Source organism: Cyprinus carpio, chromosome B3 (assembly GCF_018340385.1).
Source record: "Cyprinus carpio isolate SPL01 chromosome B3, ASM1834038v1, whole genome shotgun sequence".
Classification (NCBI taxonomy): domain Eukaryota; kingdom Metazoa; phylum Chordata; class Actinopteri; order Cypriniformes; family Cyprinidae; genus Cyprinus; species Cyprinus carpio.
The window spans coordinates 3842895-3869594 of record NC_056599.1 but is presented as its reverse complement, the minus strand read 5'-3'; the positions used below and the strand labels follow the sequence as shown (position 1 = coordinate 3869594).

At 34.7% G+C, this 26700-nt stretch overlaps 1 protein-coding gene across 1 annotated transcript in view; it reads right to left on the bottom strand.

Moving 5' to 3' along the window:
- Positions 1-21595, bottom strand: part of LOC109068101 (zinc-binding protein A33-like) — a 92795-nt gene extending 71200 nt beyond the window's left edge. The window contains exons 1-5 of the mRNA XM_042721216.1: positions 20975-21595; positions 20480-20575; positions 11614-11844; positions 11250-11272; positions 11058-11179 (exon numbers count right to left, since the gene is read on the bottom strand). Of these exons, the coding sequence (XP_042577150.1) occupies positions 11058-11179; positions 11250-11272; positions 11614-11844; positions 20480-20575; positions 20975-21370 (868 nt within the window). The 5' untranslated portion in view covers positions 21371-21595. The remainder of the gene's footprint in view (positions 1-11057; positions 11180-11249; positions 11273-11613; positions 11845-20479; positions 20576-20974) is intronic.
- Positions 21596-26700: the final 5105 nt, after the last annotated feature.

Here is a 26700-nt window from a genome sequence, read left to right as displayed (position 1 = left end):
TCTGGAGGTGTTTCTGATACCTCACTTTGTAGCACATTCATCATGAGCCTCAACAAGCACTGAATTCCGCCCCACACAAGTTTCCTTCATCATAAGCAACAGAAACAATGATCATGCTTAGACCCTGACAGATTATGAGAAACATCTCAATACTTATTATGAACAAGGGGTGCTTTAGATATAAAATAATAATAATAAAAACATTGAACTGCATAAAACATTAAGATGATGGCTCAGGCAGTGAAAAACGTGGAGTAGATACAAAAAAAGATTTAAATATCTGTAGTACAGTATCTTCCTTACACTGAAGTGAAAATGTAAAATTGATTAACAGTGCAAAAATAAATGATGCATATGGCAGTGTATTTACATATGCTACAATAACCTGCGAGTGGTGCACGTTCTGCTTTAAATTTCCGGTTTAGGGATGTGTCAGGTGTGCTAAAAACACTGATTTGACTGATTATCATGATTCTGTCCATAATTTTTGTCCAGCAAATAAAGATTGCAATATATTGTTACTACAATATTGTGTGTGATTATGTTGATAGAGATAAATCAATGGTTTAAAAACAATGTAACTTACAGTCATTTCCTTTTATATTTCTCTGGAAAGGTTCTTCACTATCAGTGTGTTGAATATACTCTGCATTAGTTGGACACCCAGCAGAAAGGTAGAAACAAGAAACAAACTCTAAATTAGTTTTTTTTATTTTGTGTAATCGTCTTCATAGATTGTGATCTGATCTTAGTTCAGTTGTAATAGCAGAGTTGGTAATAATTATTATACTTACAGGATGTATTCTGTACTGTTTTGCACAAAAAGGACTCCGATACAAAACTATCAGCGCTCTGAGAGCTTCGATGCAGATGCGCTCATCGTTTTGTCTCACTGTGAATACAGTATGTACAACAACAGTAAACTAATTACTAAAGCTGCAAGATATAACGCAAAGGAAAATTATGATCGTATTGTAACAAGCTATCTTAATATACATATTTGTGGTATATAAAGCATAGATAAACGTATGATGAATAATTACACCTCGTCTTATCGCCGCCACCTTCTCTTGTCTAAAGGAAATTACGTACATGTATATTTACCGCTGATTGGACAACACAGTAAAACTCCTTTGACCAATGAGAGACCTTTCGGCACGCGCAGTGCTCCAGGCAAAAAATAACCAACTCTAACAAAACCAGTGAAACCCACTGAAAACGATGTAGTATACATGCCAGATCAGTATGTGGCGCTGTAATTTTGCCACAGAGATACACTAAAAATGAAGAAGAAGACTTGGAGCATGCGCACAAAAACCTTACGTGACGTAGCGGTGTCTGACTAGGGTGGACACGTGGGAGGATGAACAGGCAAGATGGAGGCATGACTAGTTGCATTTGCACGGCTGCGTAAAATAAATTTCGGGTATATCTTACTAATGTTGATATAAGAAATAAGTCACACTTGTTTTTTATGTGATACTGAGACTCTGACATAAATTAGCTGCTTTGGAGTTTATTTAATTCTACAGAAGAGCTTGAGTTACCATGGATTTGTCAGTTATCGAAGAAATGGACGTTGAGGTTCAAAAGATGACGGAGAAAAGACTTAATGACGACTTGCACTCCTACAGTTGCAGAAGCAAAAAAGGGAGGTGAATGTGACTCTTTCCCTAACACGCCGTCCAAAACACGTCCACCGAAGAAGCTCGCAAAAGGAGATAACGTTACATCAGAGATAGCATCATTCAAAGAATCAAAACAGTCTTCTGAAGAAATAAAAGACATGGTGAAAGAAAACTCGGCAAGCATCAACCTCTTGAAAGAAGCACTGGAAGTTGTGCATTCTGAAATATTTGACATTCGAAAAGAAAACGAAGAATTTGAAAAACAAACAATGAAGAGTTTGTGAAACGTGTCTCTGATTTGGAGGACAGACTGAATGATCAGGATGGATACTGTCGGAGATGGAATCTGCGTTTTAGAGGGGCTGACTGAACGCACCGGTGATAATCTCAAGTCTCGGGTGATTGAGATCTGCAAACCGCTGGTTGTCGAGGAAGAGCGTAACTTCGTGGCGAACAATGTGGACACTGCTCATCGTCTTGGAAGATCTAGTGCAGACAGCGGCAATGGAAAGAAACCGAGGCCAGTAATAATAAGATTTGCTTCCAGAACAGCTCGAGACCTCACATGGAAAGGAGCAAAGGGAAATGACTTCCTCAAACAGAACAAGATGTACTTCAAAGAAGACCTCACGATCAAAGATAGAGCTCCACGAAATCTCCTCTGGCCTGTGATTGACAAAACACGTAAAGAAGGCAAGAGGGCCTTCTATGTGGGAGTCAAGGCAATAGTGAATGGTAAAGAAATCAAGCCTTAAACCATGCTTTATGTCATTGGTCTACGAAAAATCTGTTTGCCTCACTAACCAATAATTTGTTTAATTTAAATATAGAGAGACAAGCTGGACATAATTTTACTTTATTTTATTCTTTCTTCTAAAATAACCTTAAGATTATAAAGATGTTAATGTTTTATGTTCTTGTGACATCAGACCTACGTAAATACATCACTTGATTTTTCTTTTGTGATACTGGGACTATAAAAAGTCTTCACTTTATTTTATTTTCCGTTAAATTTAAGCAAACAGGATCTCAAAACTTGAATTTGAATTGTGACTCCTATGAAAAGTTGGAAGTAAGAGTACCCTTATACTCTCTCAACACTTACATTCCAATTTATTCATTGTTCGTTTAATTGTTCCTTCAAGAAGTTTTTTTTTTTTAATTCTTCTTTCAAGTTCATGTCAATAAGATTTTTTTCAGTTAATGCCAGGGGTTTACGAAACATGCTAAAAAGTTGTTTTGTAAAGAAAAAGAAGCCGATTTTTTTTCATTCAAGAAACTCATGCCTGCAAGGATGATGTGCTTTTTTGGAAGAATCAGTGGGGTCGTGACATCTGGTTCTCTTTTGGTGCCTCAAATAGAACAGCAGGTGTTGCCATTTTAAAGGATAGATTTTCAGGGAAAGTTCTATGTCACAAAACAGATCATCAAGGTCATTGGATTGCTCTACTTGTTGATATAAACCAAGTTAAAATTATTATTATAAATATATATGCCACCAATAATAGAAAAACGAACGAGTTAATACTTCAAGATATTGAAGGTCATATTAATCATCTTGATTCAAAATTCCCGTCTGCTGAAGTAATTTGGGGTGGTGACTTTAATATGGTGTTTGATGGAACAAACCTAGACCTAGAATTGACATTATGGCAAGTGAATTAAGCAATGTTTGTTTACGACTGAACATAATTGACATATGGAGATATAACAATCCACAGTCACTTATGTACACATGGAGTAATAGGGACAGATCTCAACAATCACGTATTGATTTTTGGCTCATTTCAGAACAAATAAAAGAGAGAGTTGAATTTGTTACTATTGAACCATCAGTTTTAACGGATCACAAAGGCATGTCTATTCAAATTAATGTGTTAGCTTGTCAATCAAGTAGAGTTAAGAGAGGATATTGGAAGTTAAATAATAGTCTATTGAAACATAATGATTTTTGTTAACAAATTAAGAATTTAATTGTTGAATATTGGCAACAGGCTTCTTTGATTCAAACTTACGGGAAGTTATGGGAACAAACAAAATTTGAAATAAGGAAATTTGCAATGTCGTATGGAAACTCTATTAAGAAAAAGAAAAAAGAAAAAGAAGACAATATAACTAATGAAATTATATCCATCACTTCTAGAGTTAACCAAAATATGTCAAGCACTGAATTATTAGAAGAAGCTGCACTGCAGAATGAGCTGGATAATATTTATGAAGAGACAGCTATTGTTAGGTCAAGACAAAAATGGATGAAGCAGGAGAAAAAAATACTAAGAATCAGTTTGGTTTAGAAAAAGAAATAGAGAAATAACTTCTGTAAACAAATTAATAATAAATGGGCTTACTAGTGATAATACCAAGGATATATCTCGTTTTGTTAATGAATTTTATAGTAAATTATATAGTCCAAATAATCAACTAAATGATTCAGATCGTTTTCTTAATAATTTATCCACCAATATTAATAGGATTACTTCAGATTACAAAAATGTATGTGATAAAGAATTAAATATTGAGGAAATCAAAATTTTTTTAAATAGTCTTAAAGAAAATAAGTCTCCTGGAAATGATGGATTGACGGGAGTTTTTATAAAAACAGACTTCTGTAATGACCTTGCACCCTTTTTTATTGGCAGTCTTTAAAGAAGCAGTTGATTTGGGAGAAATGCCCGCATCACTGAAACAAGGAGTAATAATAACACTTCTACCCAAGCCTAACAAAGACAAATTGTTCTTAGAAAATTGGAGACCAACTAGTTTATTAAATAATGATACTAAAATCTTTTCATTGATTTTTGCAAAAAAAGACTTAAGAAAAATTTAAAAACAATAATTGATGAAGAGCAGTCAGGTTTTCTGAAAGGCCGTTATATTGGAAATAATATAAGATTAATTTTAGATTTAATTGATTATAGACACCTTATCTCAGATGAGTGTTTTATATTATTGATTGATTTTTATAAAGCGTTTGACACTATTGAACATCAATTTATGTTCAAAGTTATTGACTTCTTTGGTTTTGGCCATTTTTTTCAAAAGGCAATTGGTACGGTTTATAATGTTTGTAATAGTTCAGTGCAGTTGTCTCACGGTACCTGTCTGTCAGAGATGTGATATGGGCCGTGGGAGAAGACAAGGACGTCCTTTATCACCCTTTCTCTTCATATTGGTTACTCAAGTCATGGCTGCTCATATCAAGGAATTTCAGTGTTTGGTAAAGAGATTAAACTTAGCCAATTAGCGGATGATACTACAATTTTTGTTAAAAATAGTGAAGAAATAGATGAAGTTATCAAATGTATTGAAGAATTTTCCAGAATCTCGGGATTGAAGATGAATAAGTCCACTTTATTCTCTCGTAAAGATTGTTTCCTGAAAGAAATTTGTGGAATACCAATTAAAGACGATGTCACATACCTTGGGATAAAGGTGTGTAAAGATTTGAATCAGAGAAGCCTGTTGAATTTTGACCCTATTATTGAAAAAATTAAAAACAGATTCAGTATGTGGCTCATGAGAGATCTGTCCCTATATGAACGTGTTCTACTCTCAAAGCAGAAGGGCTTTCAAGGTCTGTTTATATATCTACGTCAGCAGATGTTCCAAACAGTGTTGTCAGGGAATTAGATAAGATACTTTATGATTTTATTTGGAAGAAGAAAATACATTATCTACGGAAAGATATCATAAATAATAACAGAGACTTTGGTGGCCTTGAAGTTTTAAACTTTACAGATCTTAATAATGTGTTTAAGATAAAATGGATAATTGAATTTATTAAAAATAAAGATAGTGTATGGAATGTTTTCCCCAGTTACATATTTAACTCTTTGGGTGGCATTAATTTCCTTTTAAAATGTAATTTTTTCAGTTGAAGAAATCCCAGTTAAACTGGCAAACTTTCATAAAGCAGGCACTGCTGGCTTGGCAATTAATCTATAAACATAACTTTTCACCGCACCGATATTTTATATGGAATAATAAAGATATCTTGCACAAAAAAAAGTCAATCTTTAATCAGACACGGTACGACAGTGGAATTCTTACAGTTAGTCAGTTGCTTAATGAACAAGGTCTGCTTTTAACATATTCTGAATTTCTCAATAAATGTATGATCGCTGTGAGGCCGAGAGAATACTCTGTTATCTTTGATGCAATCCCTGGCACAGTGGGATCATTATTGTGAAATCCTGGATTCTCTCCTGTTAGCATTGATCATCAAACTAGTTTTTGTAGTGATACAATATTTATTAGAGATATTCATATTGTAATAGATAAATGTAGTAATAAATATATTAGAAACATTTTAAAAACAAACTATTAACCATGTTCAACAATGTTTTGGTCTACTAAATATGAACACGTTAACTGGAAAAAAGTATGGTCAATAACAAATACGTTTTTTATTAATAAGATTAGAGAGGTATCCTATAAAATATTACACAAAATTTACCCTGTTAAGGAATTGCTCGAACGTTTCAATTTGAATATTGAAAATATCTGTGAATTCTGTGATGTATCTAATTTCATTTCTAGATTGTTTGGAACCTGTATACAAATTATTCAAAATATTTTGGTTGGATGTATCTAATTTCATTTCTAGATTGTTTGGAACCTGTATACAAATTGATCTGTATGATATTGTATTTTTTTTTTGTACAGGACAGTGTTGATTCAAAAAGTACAATGTGCTTTCTTACACAACTTTTAATTTTGCTTGGAAAATATCACATTCATGTGAAAAAATGGTCTAAAGCTAAGCCAAACTTTGAACATTTTATAAAAGAGATTAAACAATATGGTACTACATTAGATAAAATTAAGAACAAAAAAGCAAGAAAGACCTATGAAGCTTTTTGTCACGTTAAATTGTTGTAATTTTACCCCTGGCATGAATTGTTTCATTTTACATATTCTTATGAATGTTGATTTGTTTTTGTACTTGTTGTGAGTTGTATATGCTTGAACAAATTTTTGTATAATCCACAAAAAAACAAAAAAAAAAAAAAAAGTGGGGAGATGACATCATCGTTTCAGAAAATACACGGATGGCCCGTCCACACGAAAACACAAAGACGGCGTTTTCAGATTTATCCACTCTGAGACCCGGTTTCAAAGAGTAGCGGGTTCACCTTCTGAAAACACCGGCTCCGTGTGGACGAAACACCTATCCGATAAAAGATGTGTGCGTATTCACAGAAACGTGTCTCCGTGTGGACGGGGCCTTAAACACTAGAAAAGGTGATTAGGGAGAACTGAAACAGCTGTGGAGCTAACTAATCAAAAACCAGAGAAACTAATGAATAACTAAATCAGGAAACCAAACCAAAACAGAACAGAACCGTCACACTTCATCTGGAAGAGTTTAAATTCATCTGAATAATGACACGATACATTGTCTTCTGAAGATCTGCTTTATATCTGACATTAAATTATGAACAAATAAATTCAGTTTTAAATACATTTTCCAACACAGATGCTGTTATTTTCTGTTTATTAATGTAAAGCTGCTTTGCATCAATCTGAATTATATAAAGCTCTATAGAAATAAATGTGACTTGAATATTTTGAGAAACAAAGAAAGAAATCATGGTTTCCAGACACTTGACCAGAATTTAAAACCTAACAATCATGACAAACTTTTAATGTTTCAATCTGAAAATGAGACTGAAATCATGAAATCACACATTGTTAGTTTATACCAGCGATTATTAATATTTGCTGTGAATCATTTGATCTGAGAATCAGATTCAGAAACAGCTGAATCAAGTATTTCTAGACCATTTACATCAATAAACATGATTTGATCATTTAGTCAGGGATCTGTTACACATCACTGTTTCTCATTGGTCAGATATGATTAAGATGAATTATTTTAACTCTTCATCACGTGTTTTAATAATTCTTCATTTTTAAAGATGAATAAATGTGCTTGTTTTCTGAACAACAGTCTCTTACTCATGTAATTAAATATTGAAACATGATGAAAGATGAAAACAGGAAGATCCAGAGCTACAGATTACTGACTATTGATCGATAAGATCCTCAGAGAGGAAGAATAATAACAACTGAAGAAAGGGAAGAGTGTGTGAGTGAAGGAGGTTGTGAATGTGTGTAGATGTGTGTTAGTTACAGGATCAGAGAATGACACTGTTCCTCTCTCATAGTCCAGATTCACTCTCACACCATCAAGATTACGTCAGACATCAGTGTTGAAGAAACCACATCCCTTCCTCTGGTTTGAAGCTGTAGTGACTCCACACACACCAGACATCAGTGTTGAAGAAACCACGTCCCTTCCTCTGGTTTGATGCTGTAGTTACTCCAAGACACCAGTATGAATTCTGTTTAAGCTCCACATCCCAGCAGTGTGTTCCTGAGTTAAAACCCTCTGAACCCAGAACACAGAGATAAATAACAAATCACTCAAAATTATCAGAAAAATCAGAAGAGCCGTGTTTGGATCCAGAATCACAGGAGCTGATGACACACAATCAACAGATGCTAGCCGTGTTTGGATCCAGAATCACAGGAGCTGATGACACACAATCAACAGATGCTGTTATTCTGATGATCATATAATGATCAAGAGTGAACACAACACAGATGATTATGAATTATGACACTCTACATTAGACAAAACACACCAAACACTTTCATCCAATCACTGTCAGACATACCAAGACTGATAAAACAATACAAAGAGTTCAGTCACAAACAGTCAGAGGTGTAAGACAAACTGAAAACATATTCATTTACGCTCTCATTTATATTCAATTATAGTCAGAAGCTGCTTTTAATACAAAATATTACCCTTTGAACAGAACTTTACACATGATTTCATATTCAAATGAGATTATAATAATAATAATACAGAAATAATGATTATATCTTTATGATTTTCCTCAGTGTTTCTCTTGTTTGGAACACAAAGCTTTTACTGAATGCTATCTATTATTATTAATAAATAAACACTAGATAGTATTCTTCAATAATCTGGTGAATAATAATAATAATAATAATAAATGTTATAAAAAATAACAACAACAATAAGCTTGCTGGTATTTACAAAAACTACAATAAATTATAATAATTATACAATAAATAAAAATATTCTGTTTAATGATTAGAAAAGTTGCTTTGGCTGGAAATAAAATAAATGTGAAGCATTCAAATGACTAAAACTAAAAATGAAATATAATTAGTTATAATTATACATATTAAAAGAAGCTAAATAGATTTTTACTGTAATAAAAAGAACAAAAACACTTACAGAATTATTTATATTAACACACACACACACGCACACACACACACACACGCACACGCACACACACACTCACTCACACACACATCATTTACACTTTTATCCAAAGTAACTAATAAATGAGGACAATAGAAGCAATCAAAATCAACAGAAGAGCAATGATATAAGAGTGCTATAACAAGTCTCAGTTAGATTAACACAGTACACATAGCACAGGCTTTTAAATAATATAATACATAAAAAGAAGACAGACAGAATAGAAAAAGAATAGGCTAGTGTTAGAGGTCTTTTTTTTGCTTTTGTTAATTGTATAATAAATAAAAGAAAACAGATAGAATAGAAAAGAATAAAAAGAACAGAAAGCTAGCGTTAGTTTTTTTAAGAAAACAAGTAATAAAAATGAATAGAGTGCAAGTCTAAAAGGGACACTTTTTTTAAAAGAATAGAATTAGAATAGAGAGTGCTAGAGTTAGAGGGAAGCGGGGCATCATGCCCTCATTATTTTTGAGAGGGCACGAGTTTGTGGGGGGGGGGGGGGTTTTTTTATGGACACATTCCTTTTGAGAGCATTTAACTTTTTTTAAACATGAACTATCTTGAAATTCTTGATTCTCGGTTATATAGATTATGTTGACCGGGCGATGGTCAAAGTAGCCTAACAATATAATCTATTAACTATGCATAAAAACCTGTCTGTTTACTAAATTAACAGATATGGGTGCCATACCATAACATATAATTGATGAATATTTAATTGTCATAACATCGAAAGTTAATGTGAATAAAAACATTGCAAGTTACGCTAATAATCACAACACACTGAAGATGAAAGTCAAGCGCACTGAATTCTGGGATTGATTATTTCTAAAAGCAGGGCTGTAAAATACTTGAGTAATTCTACTTGATTACTGTAGTTAAGTATTATATCTGTACTTTCTTCAAGTACAATTTAAAGTGACTACTTGTACTTTTACTTGATTACTTTCATGAAGGAAAAAGCAGTACTTTTTACTCCTCACAATGTTATTTCAGCTTGAAAAGTACTGATTACATTTTTAGCATTTTTATTTGATCTTGCACACATTAAATATGGTGCAGAAGCTCAAACCTGCTGATAATGAGGATTGTTTCATGCATCGAGCTCATCCTTCGGGTCAAACTTTCATCAGGTCAATTCCTGGCTTCAAAACTCCTTTGCCATCAAATGTGAGGAAGCATATTAAGGTTTAGTCATTATTTTTGTCATTAGCTGTCTGTGTACTATATTGACTGAATGCACAAGACTGAGTGCAAATAAAATCAGTGAAAAGAATTGAAATACAATTCATCTTTCAGTGGCCATGATTACTTTTTAAATTAGATGTTACACAAATAACCAAAAAGTGTGTAAATGAACTGTAAGTCATGTTTAGTGCTGTTCTTACCTGAGAGTCGGTGAGTTGTATCATAATGATATATTGAGCAACACTCAGGACTGTCAATGAATTATTATTTAATAATAATATGAGTTACTGTCGTCTTCTCTGTGTGTAGTTTTTAAAGCATCATCCTTGTACAAGCTGTACACTGCATTATGTGCAGAAAGATTGATTATTTTCTCTAAAACTCTTAGTCTGTGTTCATCTGAAGAAAGAAAGTCGTTCACGTATGGGATGGCATTGAGGTGTAAAGGATGGATTATTTGTGCTTCATTTTAATTGTTGTTCCTGCTCTAGACAGATGAGTTTGATCTGTGCCTCTGCATTTGGTTTTCTCCCTTTAAATAAACTTTTGTTTGTCTGTCTGACAAAACATTTCATGCAGTTTATTTTGAAGCAATTTCACTTTGCATTGAGAAGATGGTTCAATATGATGAAACAAGAATCTCTTTTCTTTTTTCTTTTGTTGGATTACTTTTTTAAAATTGACTTTTTTAATACTTGAGTACAATTTAAGATCTTACTTTTTTACTTTTATTAAGAAAGTTATTATTTCACAGAGTATCTGTACTTTAACTTGAGTTTAGTTTTTGAGGACCTTTTACACCCCTTTCTAAAGTGAGCTGCTGATTTTGGTGCAGTAGATGATCTGGTTCTTCACACATAATGCTGAAATCTGTCAATATTGCATCATTTCCAGTGTGTGTGTATGAAGCTCAGATCTTCTGCAGTCAGACTCACTGTTCTGGACGATGTCCTGCATCTTCTTCCAGACTCTGAAGGGCAGGTTGCCCAAGTAACGCGGCACATGAATCAAAGCTCCAGAAGGAGTCTGTGGATCCGGCTGTGATGAGATCTGGACTCTGGAAGAACATTCAGGATCAGAACTGCAGTGTCTTTGATCAGAAGCAGAGACAGCAGCAGATCACTCACCTTTCCATCGAGACTGGAAGCTCCTGCAGAACAAACACACCATTGATCATCAACAACTCAATCAATCATCAACCAATCAATCAATCAATCAACCAATCATCAATCAATCAATCAATAAATCAATCAATCAATCATCAACCAATCAATCAATCAATCAATCAATCAATCAATCAATCAATCATCAATCAATCAATCAATCAATCAATCAATCAATCAAATCAATCATCAATCAATCATCAATCAATCAATCAATCAGTCAGTCAGTCAGTCAATCAATCAATCATCAATCAACAACTCAATCAATCATCAATCAATCAATCAAAAATCAATCAATCAAAAATCAATCAATGATCTGGAATCAGACCTTCAGAAAGCAGACGTCACTGGCTCTCATCATCTCCTCCGTGTCTTTGATTGCGTGTGAAAGAGCTGAGATGTGTGTGTTGATCTCCTCCAGCTTCTCCTTCATCATCTGCTTCTTCTGCTCCTCTTCCTCTCTCAGTGCAGTGATTGTAGCTTCTTCTTCATCTCTGAGAAACTGATGAAGCTTCTCAAACTGCTGTTTAATCTGACGCTCTGTGTTCTCAGCTTGAGACTGAAATCAAACCACATTCACTTCAATCGTCTCCATCAACACACATCAACACATCACATCATTCAGACCTGAGAGAAACTCAGAGACAGACATATAACGATCCAGAAGCAGATTGATGACCGTCATTTACACAAATAATCAGCTGGAGTCATTATATTAAATATATCAGATCATAACTGTATCTAGTGATCTACAGCTGTAATGAAAATGACTCTTGTTACAAACCACTGCTCTTCAGAAATCAGAACTGGAGACGCAGTGTGGGATTATTTTGAATTAAAAGGAAACGGAAAAGTTTTGTGTAAACTGTGCAATGTCAAATTGGCTTACAATAACTCTACTGGAGCAATGCATAATCATAATCAATAAAGGCATTTAGGCATTAGCTTAGAGCAGGGATCTCCTACACTACTCCTGCAGAGCTACTGTCCTGCAGACTTCAGTTCCAACCCTGCTCCAACACACCTGTCTGTAATCATCATGTAGACCCTGAACACCTTGATTAGCTGCTTCAGGTGTGTTTGATTGAGGTTGGAGCTGAAATCTGCAGGACAGTAGCTCTGGGGTAGCAGGGTTGGAGACTCCTGGCATATAGACTACCCAAAGCCAGCTAATGTCAATCACGTCATTCACTGCAATCTCGTCCGTGCCGTCTATTCCTCTAATGAAGACCCACTTTGGTGGTGGTGCAGGATGTCCAGGCACTTTCCGAAATTCTGTTGGCTTGCTTTTCGTTCTCTCTGCATGCCTGCGACTTAGAGGCTGACATTTTTTCGCGATTTTGGAAACAAAATCACTATTAATCACGGGATTGGGACGGGACAGAAAAAATGTCAGCAGGAGTGGGCGGGACTGGGAATCGTAATTACACTTTGATCCCCAACTTTATACACAAATAGCCTAGCTTTTAAATAAATAAACTATCAACTGTAGGCCAATATTTTAATTTTGGACTCAATTGTTAACGGCTGGTCTGTGTGGTAATACAGTTGATGGACAGATTGTTAACGGCTGGTCTGTGTGGTAATACAGTAGCCTACATCGGGCAGGACATCCAAAAGCCCACTTATCACTCATCGACCACAAATATAGCTTTTCATCTAAAAGATGTACAACTTAATGTACATGGTTGCTCAATCTAATGTTAACCTACAGAAATGTGCGCTATTGAAGTGTGTGTGGGAAACTGAACAACAGCGCGCTCACAGCAGGAAAGACTCTACGTTTATTGCTCACCGTGTCCCCCCCTCTACTTTGACGTCAGTTCCTGCAGAGCGTGTTTTTTCAAGTGCAAGAATTGTTAATTACCTCAGGTCCTGTCTTTCTTTTTGTTCGTTTTGTTTTTAGATGATATAGCCTACATGATGAAGTATGATTTTAAAAGCCGTTTTAATGCTTTTCCTTGATAAAATTTCCTTTTGTTTTTGTCTTGTGTTTTAACATGTTGGCTAAGGTTATATGAAGATGAAGAATTCTGTCAGGCTACTGATCGATTTTTCATGGTTCTCCATTACCCCAGCTGATTTTAATAAAAAAGCATTGGCTGACATTGAGTGTGTGCTTTCTTTTTCTTTTTTTTAACGACCGCTTAAAATTAAATGATAACGCGAGGCAAGCGTAGGCTACAGCATAATTGTGACCTGTTTTTAGTGGAATTCATTGAGGGATTTGGCAGTGTAATTCATAGAATAAGTATTTCAAATGTAGGCTATACACGCACGCAAAAAGTTTTTTTTTTTTCTTACCATCTTTTGGGGGTTTCTTGCTTTTAGTCTAGTCAGATACAAAACTTCCATTTAAACGACAAATTAGTCAATTTAGAGCTGTCTGTGAATCTTGGTGAGGTGGAGGGCAGGTTGGGCCTGCAGAAGTGAAGATTGAGCTGTCTGTCAAACAGTAGGTAGACATCCAAAACGTCACTTCTACCGCCGCTCGTACCGCCGCCGCGGCGTCTGCAAAGTGCATTTGCAGCTTTTGACCGGTGAGTGGCGCTTTAATCACAAGTTTTCCAAACAAGCGCATCAAAGCACATTTTCGCAAATAGACGTCAGTTTTGCCTCGCTGATGTGTTACATTTGACGGCTATAGTTAAAAAGAAAATGAAAGAAAAACACTATAGTTAAAAAGTTAAAATATTCACAGATGAAAGTTTGGTGATTATGAAGTTATGTGCATTTCTTAGAACGAATTCAAGCAGGATAAATGTCAAGCCTGTGCCTGAGCCTGTGCTTATATTTTCTCTAAGCTACACAGTATTACACCATATTTTAGATTTGACACATTTAATAGGTGTGCAGTATTATTTATATAATATAAATTATGTGTTATATTATTCAAAAGAAATTGTGGTTTACTTTGCATCAGAGCATTAAAAGTGGCTATTTTAGTGAGCTAGGCTACATGGATCTATATGCAAAATGTCAATATTCTCATATATTAGGCCTATATTTTAATTTATATTTTAAAATTCCTTTAATAAAACAACATGCATTTTTGTTATTCGTTACCTGTCCTTTATTTTGACAGACAACTTCTTGGGAAAACATATTTGTCTGTAAGAAATTGTTGCGTGTTTTATAAATTATTTTCTTTATTTTTAGTAAAACGTGAGGCACTGTATAATTTCGTTCCCATTATTTAGGCCTAATTAAAACAAGAAACGAATAAATTAAACCTGCACGATTTAGCTAAATCATTGAAATTCTAAAGAATGGACGGATTAATAAAAACTTCCTCACGATTAAACTCAAGTTCTCTCATTATAATCACCAAAGTGCAAATGATGTAAAAAAAGAGCTTCATTAACAGACAACTTCAGTGATTTTAAAGGGAGCCGCCGTTACTTGCTTACATAGAATTTAAGTAAAAAAAAAATAAAAATTGCAGCCACATTTAAATGCATGTATTTAAAATGTCTGCGTGCAAGAGTAATGCTGAGTGCATGCGCAGCATTTATTCTTATTTGTTTTATCTTCATTACAAATCTTGTTTGGTTTTTATTTTGGATAATTGCATGTAAAAAAATAATTTACGTTGTAATGCACATGCAAAAATGTGAATAATTATTCATATTTAAGTGTTTGTGCGAAAATTATTAATGCGCATGCAGGACAAGGAGGCGCCCTCTAGATCACTTGAATTTTTTCCTGATAATGAATTTAACTTAAAATTGTGGTGTCTCACATACATGATAAATATATCTACAGAAAGCTTGAAATGTCTTTTTAAACAAATCAATTCAGAACGAAAGCATTATGTAATCTGTGACGGTTGTATTTCTCTTTAAATGCGCGTTCATGTGGAGAGAGTCAGCACTGTGAATTTCATCTTGCAGCCAACAAGAAAACATTTGTTTATTAATAAATAATTAAAAATGTCTCCTTTTTTTACAATTATTGGGCTACTTCTGCTAATGCATGTGCTTGAGCGCGAAATATATTAAGGCTCATTATGGATTATAGATGTAAATGTAGTATAATCCTGCGATTAGTTGAAAAATGACAAATTAAAGACTAGTAACTAGAAAAATCTTACATGGGAGGCAGACCTATTAAATAACCTCTAGACATCTCTGTTAAAGTTTTTAAAGCATTTTATACGCGTTTGCACAAATTTTTCTTTCAGAACGGTCTTTAATGGAGAGATGCTTTAACACTGATTTTTCCTCTGAAACACAAAAAACGAAAATTGAAATAAAATTGATTCCTTCTCTGCAGATATTGTTGCCTCTGGTTTTGTGCATTGTAAATAGGCTACAAAAAAAACAAACAAAAAAAAAAACAAAAAATTATATAATAAATAAATAATAATAATAATAATAATAATAATAATAATAATAATAATAATAATAATGTCTCCAAAAACTCCAAAATGTTTTTTTTTGTCATGTCTGTAACGCATGTGTATTCCCAAATCTAAAAAAGCCTATAAAACATCAGACGGATCATACTGATGTCTGGACTCTGTTTGGGATTTAGAAAAACATAAAGAGATGGTTCAATATATTGGTTATAGGCTACATTCTGTGAGAATTTATATTTCATAGTCTAAAAAAAAATATTGTTTAGACGAAACAAAATAAAATTAACGCAACAGTTTGCGAATTTATTTATTTATTTATTTTTGAGTTAAGGCAACTTCCTCTGAAGTTATAATAACTAATAAACTATATTGCGCTATACATTAGTCAACATTTGAAGTGGATCAAAACCTTTCTTCAAAGTTGCCCTAAAACCAAAATGACGAGTCCTATCTAAACCTGTTCTGCAATTTTGATACCCTCATAAGACACTGTCCATATGAAAGACCAAGAGATTCACACCTTTATATCAACCCCCACAAGCTATACAGAACTACCCCAACCCCCTCCAGCTGAACTGAATTCGGTCTGTTTTTTGGCTGCGAGGAACGGTGTGTTCTCATGTTACTGGGTTAAAACATGCCTGCACTCACAGCAGCCCTACTCTTTTTATTCATTATTTTCCCGCAGCCCATATTATTGTTTTCACAAGACCATAATAATAACAAATTATCAATTGATAATTAATCATTATTTTACGAAAAATCATTGTTATTTGTGAACGTAGCGGTTGCGGAAGGCTTTAAGACCAAGCGGAGTCCTCCATCAGCTGCTCCCGCTTCACAGTGAGCGCGAGCTCTAACTGACCCAGCTTCAAAGTCCGCAAGTAGCAAGACAGAAAAACATTCAGTCTACCTGGAGGAAGACGTATTTCATTGTAAATTAATGCTGTTAAATAGAGAGTTAAATAGAGAGAGAGAGAGAGAGAGCGAGAGAGAGAGCGAGAGAGAGAGAAAGAAAGAAAAAAAAAAAAAACCGTGTTGGCTATTCCTAAACTTGGAGCTCATTATTGAAGTACAAATCCAAACACCAGAAGCAAACTCTCAGTGTTCTTTCATTGAAAAGTCATTTTGTTTATTCACAGGCTATATGGTTGAAATAATATTTTAGTTCAAAACTTTAAGTGCCATTGTTTAAAAATAACATTGTTATAAAAATGCTTTATTGGCTAACGTTTCTAGACCTTCAGTTGTTATGCTTTAAAAATCCCATAACATTTGTAATTTCACAGTATTTTCACCTCCTAAATCACTAACCTTTAAAGTCACAATTCTATAACGGTCAAATTTACTCAGGCCGATGGCACTTTTAATGACATTATTATTATTTTTTTTACACTGTTTATTTTTAGAATAATTGTAGCTTACATAAATAGGTGAAGCAAAACAAATATGAATAATATTTGGATCGTCCCTTATTTTTTCCCTTATTTTCTTAAAGAATAAACACTTATTTTCTACAAGAATAAACATGATAACATATTATTAATTCATAGAAATAATTTAAGCAATTAAAACCTGATAACATATTATTAATTCATAGAAATAATTTAAGCATTTAAAACCTTTTTTTAAAAACTTGAACTTCAATACTATTAAACTGACTTTAAAATCTCAAGGAGTTTCTAAGTTAAAAAGGGTAAAAAATGTCACAGTGCATGTTAAATAGCCTAAATGAACTTGTGTTAACAGATATAATTAGAACTAACAATATAATTAGATTTTTTTTTTTTTTTTTTAGAACTGTAAACGTAAACAATTCCTGTATAAAATGGGACAGCAACCTTTATATCAAACATTTTTAAATCGTCCACAGCTGAGCAACGCGCGAGGCAGGTTGAGCGTGCGAAGTGAATGTGTGCTGCACAAAGTCATTTTCATATGCAATGAAAATAAAAAAATTAAAAAACACTGGATAGCCTAGATTAGGCCCAGACTCTGTTCCTAATATATAATAATTATAATTACCCCACAGTAACAAATTTTAACCGATTAATCGCCTATTTTCGTTTGCTGCATGTTATTTTATTTTATTTTATTTATTTATTTTAAAAAACAGGCTAAAAAATAAATTAAGTTTGTGAGAGGAAAAAAAAATATATAAGTCATGTATAAGTTGCATTTTATTACATTCAGAAATAATAACGGCTGGCCTAATGTGCCAACAGGATATTTTTAGTTCTCTTCACTTTACAACAAATCCTTTAAATGTAACAAATTTATCAGAACAGAACAATAATTACAAATATATAATTCTAATGGATAAATAAAATTGCAGTATATAATAATATAGGCTTAACTATAAACAAACAAACAAAAAAATAAATGAATAATAATTTAAAGCGAACCATAAGGTAAGGGTGGGCTCTCATTCGGGTGAAATCCAAAGGTTTCCATATTCGTGATGCTGCCTATTTCAAGCTTAACTATTATTCATTAGGAAAAAAATAGGCTTTGTAGTTCACACGCGTGTTTCAGTATCGACGAAAAAAAAAAAAAAAAAAATCATAATTAACAAAAATATGCCAAAGTGGACCGCTGCTCGCGCCGGATGGCACGGTGAACGGCTACTGTTTCCAATGAATGTGCGCGAGGCACCAGCGCGATCAAACAGCTGAAACAGAAAATACAAAATTTTTGGTCACACAGTAAAGGCATAATTCAAAAATGCAAAGTGTTAGCAGTTTAAAAAAATCAAGAATAATAACAGAATTAATAATAATTATTGCTAAATGCTGGACCGTTCTCATTTCTATCTGCAAATGGAACCTGAAGGATTTTTTTTTTAAACCAAGAATGAACCGAAATGAAAACATTTAGCTTTTATCCGTATATATAGGCCTTATATTTAATGACTGTTTAATAACAATAGCAAGCATAAGATCCTTTGTGTAAAGGTCTTCTTTTAATTTTTGATGAGTAGACTGTAGCCTAAGACTATCCTAAATTTTGAAATTAACTCACTGTACATTTTTTAATGTTTTTTTTAAAGATGGTACAATGTTATATCATAATGTTATTGTTGTTTTACCTCCTCCTTTTATCTCATTTTACAATTACATTCAGTTCGCAATCCGTCCCTTTGCGCCACCTGGCTGTAGTTTTCGCGAATGAATTTAACACACGACTGACTTGCAGTTAACGCCGCGGCCCATCTACCTATCTACCCACCTATCTATCTATCTATCTACCTAACAATCTAACAATCAACTGTCTGTGAATTCGTGGAGGGCAGGTTAGGCCTGCAGAAGTGAAGATTGAGCTGTCTGTGAATTCCCTATGCCTCAAAACCAACGTGAACTTCACAGATTTTGGGGTATGGCAGGGTACTATAGAGGTTTTAGTACAAACCCAAATCCAAAAAAGTTGGGACACTCTACAAATTGTGAGTAAAAAAGCAAATCTCATTAACTTTTATTCCATTCCATTAATATTATTTTATTTATTATATCTCATAAACTTATATTTTATTCACAAAAGAATATAGATAACATATCAAAATGTTGAAAGTGACACATTTTGAAATGTCATGCCAAATATTGGCTCATTTTGGATTTCATGAGAGCTACACATTCTAAAAAAGTTGGGACAGGTAGCAATAAGAGGCCGGAAAAGTTAAATGTACATATAAGGAACAGCTGGAGGACCAATTTGCAACTTATTAGGTCAATTGGCAACATGATTGGGTATAAAAAGGCACCATCAATGCTGAAAGGTATATGCAAGTTCTAGAACAACATATCCTCCCATCCAGACGTCGCCTCTTTCAGGGAAGACCTTGCATTTTCCAACATGACAATGCCAGACCACATACTGCATCAATTACAACATCATGGCTGCATAGAAGAAGGATCCGGGTACTGAAATGGCCAGCCTGCAGTCCAGATCTTTCACCATAGAAAACCATTTGGTGCATCATAAAGAGGAAGATGCCACAAAGAAGACCTAAGACAGTTGAGCAACTAGAAGCCTTTATTAGGAAAAGAATGGGACAACATTCCTATTCCTAAACTTGAGCAACTTGTCTCCTCAGTCCCCAGACGTTTGCAGACTATTATAAAAAGAAGAGGGGGATGCCACCACAGTGGTAAACATGGCCTTGTCCCAACTTTTTTTTTGAGATGTGTTGATGCCATGAAATTTAAAATCAACTTATTTTTCCCTTAAAATTATACATTTTCTCAGTTTAAACATTTGATATGTCATCTATGTTGTATTCTGAATAAAATATTAAAAATTTGAAACTTCCACATCATTGCATTATGTTTTTATTCACAATTTGTACAGTGTCCCAACTTTTTTGGAATTGGGTTTTTAGAAACTTTGCTACTGTTGTGGTGTCACTATCTGATCTTCTTAGTGCTACATTTTTGTGGTCAGAGAAGTGTCAGGAAGCATTTAACAATTCAAAAATGTTGTTGGCACCAGCTGTGCTTTTGGCCCCAAATTTCACACATCCTTTTAGTGTTGCAGTGGCTGCCAGTGAGAGTGTGGCACACCTGGGGCATTGCATACCAGCAGTCTTTTCTAAGACAGCTTGGGTATTATTTTCCCTTTTAATATTGATATTTCATTGCATTTAGACATATATTTAACATCTTTTGTTGTTGTTGTTATTTCTTTTTCCAAAGAACATTTTTTTTTTATTTTTTATAGCTTAATTTCTTTTCCCAATAAAATTATAAATTATTCAAACCCTATTTTATTGTCTTTCTCCCTCTTTATGTTGTCTTGGAACGAGCGCTCGACCCTAACACTCTGGATTCTGTTTCCTCACCTTGATGTGTTGAACTGTTTTCTCAAACTCTCCTTTCATTTTTTCATTGTGTTGAAGTTTCTCCTGTAATGATTTTAGTGCTGTATTGAGCTCCTCCTAGAATTAAACAAAATAAAAATACATAAAACACCAGATTATAGTGAAAAAAGAAGAGAAGACCATAAGTATTTGCCCCATCCTGATTTCTCATACTATCTCATACTAACTAATTCAGAAATTAAAACCTGCCATAAAACAAACACAACCTGAGTGAACACAAATCAAAATGACAAAGTTATTTATCGAAGCCAAAAAAAAAAAAGTTCATGTAATACCACTGGGCTTGTGTGGAAAAAGTAAAAATTATTTGCCCCCGTAGTAGCAGTTGACTTTTCTCACCTTATATGATGAAAGCATGGAGTTCAGCTGAACTTAACACAAGCAGCTCTGATCAAATCAACACCTAAACATAACAATTATAACAACATGAAGCTGGATAAAAGCCACTTTTCTCACCTTATATGATGAAAGCACTTCATCGATGGGTCTGAATTTATGATTGTCATGTTTCTGAGAGTTAACACACACTAAACACACCGGCTGTTTGTCCTCCAGACAGAAGAGTTTGAGTTTCTCACGGTGTAAACTGCAGATCTCCTCAGATCCTGATGAACGCCTCTCATTTCTCTCCCTCAGGAACGACTCACACAAGTTTTTTAATGCTAGATTACATGGAGGCTGATCTCTAGATGATCTTCTCCTGCAGACGGGACACTCCTGAGTTTTCTTGGTTCTCCAGAACTGTTGAAGACACTCTTTACAGACACTGTGACTACATGATAAAACAACAGGATTCTTGAAGATTTCACAGCACATGGGACAAATATAATCATCTTCAGATAGAGAAGCCATTTTCACTCTTTGAGCTCCAGCGATCTAAACTTTACTTTCACTTTCTGAACAACAGTTTAAAAAACAAATCCCCACGAGAATCACAAAGATCTGCTCTCTATTCAGAAACAAACTTCACAAAGATCCTTCTGTAAAGTGTTTTCTCTTGGTTCTTCACTGATGGCTGGTTCTTTATTGTTTTTGTCAGAAGAGAAGAGAGTCAGTGTGACAGAAAGCAGAAATAACACGTCATCACTCTTTCCTGGTAAGAGCTGTGAGAGGGAGGAGCTTATGATCACATGACCGTGTTTAAAAAAGTCAGACAGGAACATCAGCATTTCTTCAGGTAAAATCTTTTTAAAATCTTTTAATTGTATTAAAAATGAACTTGCACTGAAATGTTAAAATAAACTGCTATAAATTCTTGAATAAAACACAGAGGAACAATGAAAATACACAAATATTAACACAAAACCCATAAACCCTTACATGCAGGCCTGGATGAAGAATTCAGAGGGCCCTGGGCACAATGTCTGGTAAGGATGCACTCATTCCTCCATGGACAGCTGACATTCTTACGGAAGGCCAAATAATCTATTTCAAAATCAACTCTGGTGCAGATGGCACTGTAATATCATACAAATCAACAAAACAAATATAAATAAGAAAAAACCTAGCAAAACAAATGTCATACTGAACAAACAAGATCAAAAGTAAGCGTAAAAAAAAAAAATATATATATATATTATGATATATATATATATAAAAACACTTGATGAATGCATATGTGGTGAGAGGAGCCCACGCTGGAAATCTGCTGCAACAGCAGTGCTTGCAATTCAAATGGGGCTAATAAAAAGAATAAACGAATTAACAGAGAGTGTGTTTGGCTCTGTGAGACTGATGGCATGAGAAACAGTCAAAATAATGATTAAAAATACAGCAGAGCCATACAGTCTTCATGTAGCTCGTAAAGTACCAATTCCAATGCTTATGAGGGTAAAACAGGAATTGAACAGAATGGAGCGGCTGGGTGTGATTGAAGAGGTTTCTCCATGCACCACTCCATGCTGTGCCCCAATGGTGCCAGTCATCAAAAGAACGGAGACATCAGAATTTGTGTAGACCTCAAACGACTGAACAAAAACCTTAATTCGCGAAAAGTATGTTCTGCCGAACTTGGATGACATCTCTTCTAAACTAGTGGGGACAACAGTCTTTTCTAGCCTGGATGCTGTCAGCGGTTTCTGGCAGATGTTAGACGACGCCAGCAAGAGCTTGACTACTTTCATAACCCCCTTCAAGAGGCACTGCTAGTGCTCCAGAGATATTTCAGAAATGCAGGATTGAGCTGCTTCAGAGCATCGAGGGAGTATGCTGCTACATGGACAACACATGGACAACATCTTGGTTTACGGTCGTACCCGTGAAGAACATGACCATAGACTTGAAGTCAATGCATTTTTGGTCAAAAGGAACTGGGTTTTGTGGGACATTGTTTGTCAAATTGAGAGGTAACTTGTCAATTTAATAATATTTGATTTATGCGTCTTTGAACTGGGAAATGGTGCACAAAACAAAAACAAAAAAAAAACATACCCATACTATAATCCAATCATGTCATGGGACAACACGTTAAAGCCCCTTTTCTCATCAAAAAGTGTTTCCAAACAGATATTTGCAACATTTGAAGCATCGATATAGAATTTATGCCCTAAAGTTAAACAGAAAAAGATTGTGTTGACACATAAGAAATTTGTAGAAAAATGGCATTTCCATCAGCTATATTGGTAAACATTTTGAAGTGCTATTTTTTTTTTCTCGCAAAAAACATCCTTGGATGGAAACCTGGCTACTGATTTACATGGCCTGTGCCTCATTGCCTGCCTGCTCACTCCCGTCACCTGCCCCTTCCCTGGACTAAATTTTTTTTGGGGGAAACTGGACCACAAAAAAAATAAAATAAATAAATAAACAAATCTATCCTTCAGGTGCAGTAAAAGGGAAAATAAAAAAATAAAAATGATGATGAGAAGAAACAAGGACAAGGTAATTTTTAGTAATAATTCTTAAGTGGTAATGTTACGTTGACATTAAAAACATAATCTGGTCTACCCCACTCTCCCCTATAAGTATTAGACATTTTATTTAATATTTTCCAGCATAAATCTACATTATATACTAATAAACATGTCACAGACCAAGCTGGAGACAACAGGTTAGTGAATGAATGGCAGGTTTATTGACAGGTAAGTAGGGATATGCCGGTTTCAAATTTTCCTGTTTTTCATTTTTATACGGTATACGGTATTATCACGGTATTGCGATTTAGTTTCAAAAAAGTGGTCATAATACAGTATAACAGATTAAATAACTTTTTTTCTTATAACAAATTAAATACAACAAAGCAATACAGAAAAATATATAAAAAAAAAAAATAAAATCAAAAGTTAAACACAAAAAAAAGTGCAAAACAACTATAAAGATCAATAGGTATCACTTTACAATAAGACTTCATTAGTTAAAATTAGTTAATGCGTTAACATACACAATGAGCAACAGCTACATTTGCTACAGAAGTTATTAATCTTTGTTAAAAAATACAAGTCTTAGTTCATGTTAGCTCATTAAATAACACAGTTGCAACTTTTGATTTTAACAACGTGTTATTAAATATTGGAATACCTAAGATTAATGAATGTTCAGAAGAATTTTTCATTGGCAGTTTTATGTTAACTAATGAATTAACTAATGTTAACTAATGAAGCCCTAATGTAAAGTGTGAACGAACAATAAAGAATCAAAACTCTTTCAAACAATATCTAGGGCATGTTGTAGTCCAGATTAAACTGAAAAAAAAAGTTTGAAAATAAATAGACTATTAATAAAAAATAAATAATTATTTGCTGCTATGAACAACACAACAAAAAAAAAAAAAATAATAACTGCTTAAAATAAAATAAATTAAATGTGTAAAGTAAAGTAGCATCTGCTTTATTTATGGGATATCCAATGCAATTTCATCAATCTCATCACTTTATATACACACACTCACAAACACTAAATATCCCATTAACTAATACCATCTCTTACATGTTCCTCCATTTGCTTCTCATGCATGCTTGTTTACATTAGAGCACACACACAGTCTTTTAAACAGCATACAGCAGTGTTGTGGATTTTGACCAGTTGATAGGAAAAGTATTCTTAAAATGCATTCCAAATTCTGAATCATTTGTAATATATAATTATTCACAGTATTTAGAAATACACACCAATAACAAATACCGTGTATATTCACATTCATTACCGCGATATATCGCATTACCGAATACCGGCACATGTCTACAGGTATGGTTGAGGGCAGAATGACTGGAGCAATGAATGGTGAGTATCCAACACAAGTGACAGATGATTGGTTCCCTTTGCAGGTTCCATGGAGGGTTTGGGATCGAGGAGCGAAGGAGAATAATGGATGGAGATCTTCAGGGAATTAGAGATAAGGATAAACCGGTAAAATAGCATAAAGAGTAACTGGTAAAAGTTCAGAGTAGTGAATGATAGACCAGACGATGAGTGACTGTGAGGAGTGTGTTCTTGAAGGTGGCTTGATTGGAGACAGCAGGTGCAGGTGAGTGTGATCTGGTGTGAGTGGTGATCGTGACTGAAAACAGGTGTAAGCCGGAAGGATTCTGGGACATGGAGTCCAGAGCTGGTGACTGGTGACAAGGACTCCCTGACAAAACAACTAATTTAGAACATGTATACTATTTTATAAACTATTAATACTAATAATAATAATTTTTTAATAAAAAAATATGACGTGTTATAGATTACTAGTATTAAGACCAAGTAATTATAATGGGAAATGTACTTAATTACAAGAATTAAAGTGTCCAACAGCAGCAAATTTGGTGTAGACAATATATTAGATCTATATTAATCTCATCAGGTACAATAATTTGATTAGGCATTCTAATTTCTAAGAACATGGATGTTTTGTACAAGTTGTTAGTGGTTATTAGAAGGCACTCTCCAGAGAGATTACAGACAAAAATAAAAACAACCTACCAACTAATTACTAATTCAGTGGATCAACCACTGACGAATGTGGATTGCAATGCATCTACCTGGTAATGAAATGACCTTCGGGGACTGTGGTCTCCACTCTCCAGAGAGCGCCTAACAGATTGTGAGTGATGCTGCGGAGTGGGCGGGAAACACAGAGTGGATTAGTGGAATCAGCAGATCTTTAGCAGAGGGGTAACAGTCAGATTTGAGCTGAGGTGATTGGTGAGAGAGGCACCTCAGCTGATGAGGGCAAAGGGGCAGTGGATCTAGCCACCAGTCAGGCCACCTCCCCTGTGCACGGCCGGCTGATCAAGAGGTCATAAGACCCAAACCCAGAAAAGAACTGTGCTATTCTGGACCTCAACAAACCCCAAAATCTAAATGAGTTAAAGGGATCATGAAATTGATTTTCTTATTATTTTAATGTGTTCCTTGAGGTTTACTTATAATGTAAGTAAAGTTTTTTGCACAACAAAACAAAAACAAGTAAATATGTGGACAAATGATGATTTTCAACCTTCATTCTGACCCTCGCTCTAGAATGACTTGTTCTCTTTCATACTTTCATTCGACGCTGCGTTCTATGAGCAATGGGAATGCCCTCTGGGTGGGCCGATTGTCTGAAGCAAGTATAGAAACATGCCAGTTCATTGGCTGATGGTGCGGGTGTTGCCTCGATGCTGAAACTAACGCCCACGACACACCAGCTTATTGGTGGAGAGGAGACTGTGCAAGATCAAGGAGGGCAGGGTCCATCTCCTGCTCATAGCCCTGTTTCTGGCCATCTCAGATGTGGTCCTTGGATCAAATCTTTCCTCTAGTCGCCCTCTGTGGAGGATTCCGATCAGAAAAGTTCTGCTATCTCAGCTCAAGGCAAGATCTGACACCTTTCAACCCGAGATCTGGAAAAGTTGGTTGGTATGGCTCATTTAAGGCCAGCAGCTTTGAACTTCTAATTCATTCACATTTATATAGCGCTTTTCTAGGCACTCAAAGTGCTTACATTGTGTGAGGGGTATCTCCTCCATCCACCATTAGTTCGCAGTATCCACTGGATGATGCAACGGCAGCCATAGTTGCCAGAAACGCCCACCACACACCAGCTTATTGGTGGATAGATAGAGGAGACAGAGTGATGAAGCAAATCAGCAGATATGGGGATGGAGGCCATGATGGTCAGAGGCAAAAGGGCAAATTTGGACCAGGATGCTGAGGTCACACTCTAACTCTGTTTCAAAAGACATCCTGTGATTTTTTTTTGTAATGAACAGAGAGTTCAA